This window comes from Drosophila melanogaster, chromosome 3R (assembly GCF_000001215.4).
Source record: "Drosophila melanogaster chromosome 3R".
Lineage (NCBI taxonomy): Eukaryota > Metazoa > Arthropoda > Insecta > Diptera > Drosophilidae > Drosophila > Drosophila melanogaster.
The window spans coordinates 31,299,401-31,305,384 of NT_033777.3; the positions used below are offsets into that span (position 1 = coordinate 31,299,401).

General features: G+C 46.9%; 1 protein-coding gene across 2 annotated transcripts; it reads right to left on the reverse strand.

The window, feature by feature from the left end:
• Positions 1–1,517: 1,517 nt before the first annotated feature.
• On the reverse strand, positions 1,518–5,984 carry pHCl-2 (pH-sensitive chloride channel 2). 2 transcript variants are annotated; one of them, NM_001316541.1, is made up of 2 exons: positions 5,592–5,984; positions 1,518–4,939 (listed from the first exon to the last, which is right to left on the reverse strand). In NM_001316541.1, exons 1-2 carry the CDS (start codon positions 5,680–5,682, stop codon positions 3,450–3,452), a joined length of 1,581 nt encoding a protein of 526 aa, NP_001303470.1. In that variant the 5' UTR covers positions 5,683–5,984; the 3' UTR covers positions 1,518–3,449. The 2 variants fall into 2 exon arrangements, with proteins under 2 accessions (NP_001303470.1, NP_651861.1); NM_143604.3 differs by having other exon boundaries at positions 3,089–4,939.

Below are 5,984 nucleotides of genomic sequence, written 5' to 3' on the forward strand. Positions count from 1 at the left end.
GTGAATTTTGAAAACGTATACCTCCCATCATTGTTAACTCAACATTTTTCCGAGTGCCCTTGCAATTTTCATTAATTATTACCGCAGGAGGGGCGCCCCGTTTGGCGGCTTCATTGGAAAAACGTGCAAAACGTTTGGGCCCCTTGGGCGATTCAAGGCTCAAGCCAAGTGAATGATTCAAATCTGTGCAGTGTGGAGTGGCGTGGTGTGTTGTGGTGGTGCACAGGCGCCACCGGTGATGCAGTTGTTGTTGCAGCTGCCGTGGTGCACGCCACCTAATCGCCCGGCGCCATCGTCAAGTCCGCCAAGAGATCATCGTGGGTCAAGGCAGCGGCAGAGTGCTGCGGAATCTCCGGCAGCTTCGGGCTGCCAGCCATGATGCATTCACGCAGTGCGTTTGCATTCCATTAAATTAGCCGCAAAGGCAGCTCCTTATTAGCACCATAATTTATAATGCACGCCCACTTCTCGGGCCATAAGATGCAGTCCTCCAGAATGGGCGGCTACTGTGCGGTCGCCAGTTTTGTTTGCAATTTGTTAATAGGTTGTGGCATGCGGCAAGTAAATACCCCAGTCTGAGATGTGGATGTGGATGTGAGTGTGGAGCTAGAGCTGAAGCTGCATCTGGAGCTGGACCAGGAGCACGAAGTCGCTGCATTCTCATTAGCCATGCGGTTTGTCCAGACTGGCAACTTAATTCGGCGGGCAAAGGCTTATGCTAATGCCCGGCCATGATGTGCATTAAATTTGCACACGGCTTTGGCCAAATTAGCCGGTATTGGCTGGTTATTTAAGGCATCTATTAGTCATAAAATCGATTGCCAAGTCCCGGCTCTTGGGCTCATTCGCACGCTTTGGCCAAGTGGTCGGCAATGGCTCGTACTTGACTTCTGAACCAGCGCCCACCGAGCGTGACTGGACTGGAAATGGGGCTCTGTACCAATCCCCAGTCCGCCAGCCCGAAGTCCAAGACCCAGACATCTAGACGGTGGACAGGCTTCAAACACTACACAGAATTTGCTGGCCAAAACCAACATAACAACAATGAAACTGCTCGCCTTGTCTCGCGGTCGACGTTTCTGTTTCTGTTTCTGTTTCTGACTCTGACTCTGATTCTGGTGTTCAGATAGGCGCGATCTGAGTTGGGCGCTCCGAATGCGGCTCGAAATAGAATTTTTCCCACCATCTAAAAATAAAGCGACTAATGCAATGAGTATTTACATGGGGATTGTATCTGGACCACGACTACACAATGCTCTCCGAAAATAAGTGGTATAGATAGATAGATGAGATATTTGTCGTTTATTTGTAAGCAAGTGGGGAGGGATATTCATCTTCTTTAAAGTAGCTTTAATCCACTTGAGGTACTGATAATACAGCAAGCAATATGCTTAAGCTAGCAAATAAATCAAATTGAATCTTTGTTTTTAATATTTATTTAAAACGTATTAGGGCTAAATAAATATAGCTCCACTATATATTTCCCATCACGTTTCCTCTGTTGAACTGTGCACCACACCCTATACTACTTATATATTATTATATTGTTATTTTATATTGGTACTATTGAAAATATGAAAAACGCCTTGCAATTGCTTATAAACCATTTGTATTCCTGTCTTCAAGTCATCCCACGACTTCCCCATCCCCGTGGAACTTCATCGGTTGGTGGGAAACCCCATCTCGCAGTCCAAGTAACGCATTACAATAATTGTGTCTTTAGTGTTGGTTCTTTTGTTCGTTTGTTTATTAATTTACCCATTTATATGTAGTTCCCCCCCGCCTTTGCGGTTGAGTCTCTGGAGTCGGTGGCATTTACGTTGCAACTTCATGGTTGAGCAACGCGGGACGACGTGTGGGAGCCTCGGGCGGTCGCAAGTGACTGCAAATTATACGGCCGGACCTCATAATAATAAATGGAAATGTCTGTAATTCTCATGTGCCAAAGGAGAGGCTCAAGGAAAAGTAAGAAAAAAAGAAGGAAAACAATCGGACTGGAGCACTCGCGGATTATGCAGCTCATTTGCGAAGAGTAGTAGTTCTAGCAGTTCCCGCGGACTTCATTTCACTTTACTTCTCGGTCTGGGGAATCGGAATCGGAAGTTAAGCTAAACAAATAAGCGGCGTGTAAATGAACTCCGGCTGACCCATTATGCGGCCAATCGATAAAGAAAAGTGCTGTTGAGGGAGTTGAGCCCGTTTTGGGCTTGTGTTTTCCAAGGCCCATTGGAATCCCAACGGGAGCCGATTGATAAGTACACAGTGGCCAGCTGTTCGGGGCATCTATCATATGGCCGGCTTACCGCCTGACATGGGAACATCCGGTGACTGGAACGCAGAGAGCTGCCCTCGCTGGGCGAGTTCAATAAACTGGTCGAGCCTAAAAAGTTTCAGGCAGCGAACGAATTTTTAACTGGCATCCAGTTCCTCGAAAGAAAGGGAGCAGGCGGGAGCAGGAGGAGACTTTCTGTAGTGGAGGCTTTCCTGTGGTCCGGCGATGCACTTAATTTTGACAGATTACATCTCATTATGTACACCTTGCGGCGGAGTGGCTAAAACGAGTTCGGGAACGGAATAAGGCCGAGATTGATGGTCAGTTGGGCTTTGCATAGCAATGGGCTCTGAGCCTCGGATCGATCCAAGCTATGGACACTGCCAATTAATTCCCATTCTCACCGCCGACGACTAGCTGGCGAAATTATTTGGCATCTAGTGGAGGAGATCGCAATAGAACATTGTTTATTGCCCGGCGAATTGGAGTTCATTTATAAGGCAATTTAAAATCAATTTACGTGTTGCATGAGCCGTTAATTTATCAAGTGAATTGGATGGTGCAACGAAAGCGGCGGTTCCTCTGGAGGAGCAGCAACCGCTAGACTCTTCAACAGTCCCATCATCACGGGCAATTAATAAGGGAATCGAGCTGACTGCAATGGGGCGTGCTGGCATTATGATTTTTTCATTGATACAAATATAGCGGCCTGCCCGCTCCTGACTGCCCCATCATCGCCCGGATTTTATGGCCCCTGCTCGCTGCTAATAGGAACGTATTTATCAGATCCGTACGTGCTCAGTCGGGGGAGGTGTTGTATCAAAACGTATAATTTATTAGAAACAAATACAGACTACATAACACGTACTGCCCCGAAAAGCAAGGGATCTCTCCATCACCTGTCGGGGATTTGTGGACTAAGGGTGCGCGACACTTGCTCAAGATTCGGCCGACTGGGGGAATAATTAAACCATTTTCGAATTGCAGAGCCTGAAAACATTTATTGCCATAGCTGGGGTGGGATTTTGACAAGATTAGTGTCTGTCCTTGCGAGAAGATTAAGTCAGTCGGCCGAAAGTTAAGCAAGTGTCTTCGTACCTTTGGAAACTAAGGCTAGTGAGGCAAGGGTGAGGATGCTCTAGGATCACAGAATGGCTCTCTTTCCCTGACGAACACCTCAAAGGCAGTAGACCAGGGTCCAAAACAAGGCGTTGAACACGATGAAGGACAGAGGGAAGACGAACCGCATCTTGCGGTCGATCCACAGGGACACCTCCTTGGGTGTCATGGTGGCGAAGGTCTGCGCGGGTTTCTCCTTCGACGAATCGCTGGACTCCGAGGTGGAGGTCTCGTCCTGCTCGTCCAAGCTAATGGCCGAGTCCTCGCGACTAAGACTGCCTCCAATAATAATTGGTGTCTCTATGGTGATCACGGTGTTGTTGGGACCGCAGGTCTTGTCCATGCTGGTGGTGCTCATGGTGCTCATAGTGCTATCGGTCCTTCTATATCCATGCCGCCGATGTTTCTTCAGATGTGGGACAAATGTGGACTTGACTATATACTTGGTGGTTCGCTTCTTGAGTTGCAGATCGTTGTTTCGCCTCCAGATGGTGTTGACAAAGGCGAACTCCACCAGGCTGCCGAAAATGAAGATGGTGCAGACCAGGAACCACACCTCCGACATGGTCACGTAGCTCACCTTCATCAGATTGTTCTCCTGGGACAAGGACAGAGTGATGAAGGATAGGAGCGTGGTGCAGCCCAGAGTAGTCCTTGCGGGGGTTTGATCCGCCTGCAGCCAGAAGGACACCCACGAAATGGTGACTATCATGATCGAGGGCAGAAAGTAGTCGATCACGTAGTAGCCCACTTCCCGAGTAAGCAGAACGGTGAAGCTAATGATGCTGTAGTTGCCCTCCAAGGAGCCATGGGACATGTAGGATTCGTTGGACACTCGGATGGATTCGTTGTACAGCGACCCAATTAGGTTGTATTCCGTCAGCTGAAGTTGCTTGTCGAAACTCACTGGGTTATCGGTCTCCCAGTGGAGTTGCACCAGCGTGGTGTTGTACATCCAACTTTCCAATGTGGTCTTACACTTCTGCTCATCAAACGGAAACTTCTGGAAGTTCATCCAGCAGTACAGTGTGGCCTGCAGCCGCGTGGATGTAAGAACTGTGCCATTCGGATAAATGCTGGTCAGCTCGTCCTTGGCGCTGGTGCCCAGGACAGTGGAGGCCTGTTCGTTGGTCAGGAATATATGTGGCACCCAGAGCATCTTCTTCAGTTCCGACTCCCCCATTATGGGCTGCCTTCGGTTAGGCAGATAGCTGGAGAAGGCCAGGCGCGGGTCCAGGTATCGCAACTGCAGCAGACCCTGCACCGTAAACTGCAGGTCACTCGAGTCCAGGTTCTTCATCACATATATGTAAAACCGGGCATATATGTCCATGGGTACCTCCTCACCATCTTTGTTGTGGACCACGGGTGGAACCATCCTGTCATAGCGACAGGGGGCGGTTAGTCTCGTCAGCAGCTCCATCAGCGCCATGGACTCTGCGTTTTTCAGCGAAGGACAATTGTTCACAGTCGATTGCGACAGGTTGATGGACACACTGAAAGCATCCGTGGTGTTCAAAGGCGACACCACCACCGATCCATTGGCGGCTAAAAAACAAAATTATATTTGACATAATTTAAATCTTTAAAACAAGATATTGCGAAATCAGAATCTTTTTCGCAGAGGCCACGAGCAGTTCAAATGGTAACTGCAATTTGATTGATACGATTTTTAAGTGTCTTCGAATTCACAATAATCTAGACGAACTAAATATAAATATGGTCTAATTGCGATAAGCTAAAAAAGGGTACAACATGACTTAAAACTGGAATTCCCAAAAATCCTGACCAAAATGGTAATTTTGGTAAATGTACTTTTTTAAATTTTTGGGTATTTTGGCCAAAACGATCTAAGTATCCTTTCTTCCTTTCTTGAAATAAATAAAAAACATATTTTTCTAAAGATCTATACTGCTGTTAAAATTGTGAAATCAATTTATTCCAGGCATGAGTAAATTAAACTTTGTCACATGATTGTAAGCTCGGTAAGAAATGATAAAATGTTTAATATTGTGATAACGTTGTCTACAACTTTAGTGTAAATACTAGTTTTTAAAATGACTACACGTTTTGAAACGGCAATACTTATTACAAAAAATATCCACCACTAAGAGATAGGACAATTAATATTCAAATTTTTCCTATTTTTCGTATCCGTGAAATTCCGTTTGATCAGTCGGAGATACTCCTGTCAACCTACCCAGATTCTGTTGAAGATCGCCTAGATGAACTCCGGCCGCACTTGATAATCCCAAGTAGCTGATGAGTACGAAAATCCCAAGTGTATCCATTCTCTGGTGGTTAGTCATGTCTTGCACGTCGTTGTTTTTTCGAATCACGGGACTCAGTGGGTAAGTTTTCAGGAGTGCGACGATTTCGCGACGATTTTATATTTTCTTTTTAGCGCGCTGCGTTTTCGCGGCCATCCGCTTGGCCCTTTCTCGATCAACTATTCAACTTGTAGCTTTTTTGGCAGCGAGTTGGCGAAACGCCTGTCCAGTCCGCCAGTAGCGGAGTATCGGAATATCGGAAGTCGGATGGCTTGGTTCGGGTTCGTGCTCTTCGGAGCAGCGCTTCGTTCTACCCAATATCT

Bases quoted from the DNA above. Each gene is read 5' to 3' on its own strand.
- pHCl-2 (NM_001316541.1), bottom strand. From the start codon at position 5,682: ATGGATACACTTGGGATTTTCGTACTCATCAGCTACTTGGGATTATCA. The intron at 4,940-5,591 runs GTAGGTTGACAG...TTTGTTTTTTAG, and splicing joins CGATCTTCAACAGAATCTGG to CCGCCAATGGATCGGTGGTG.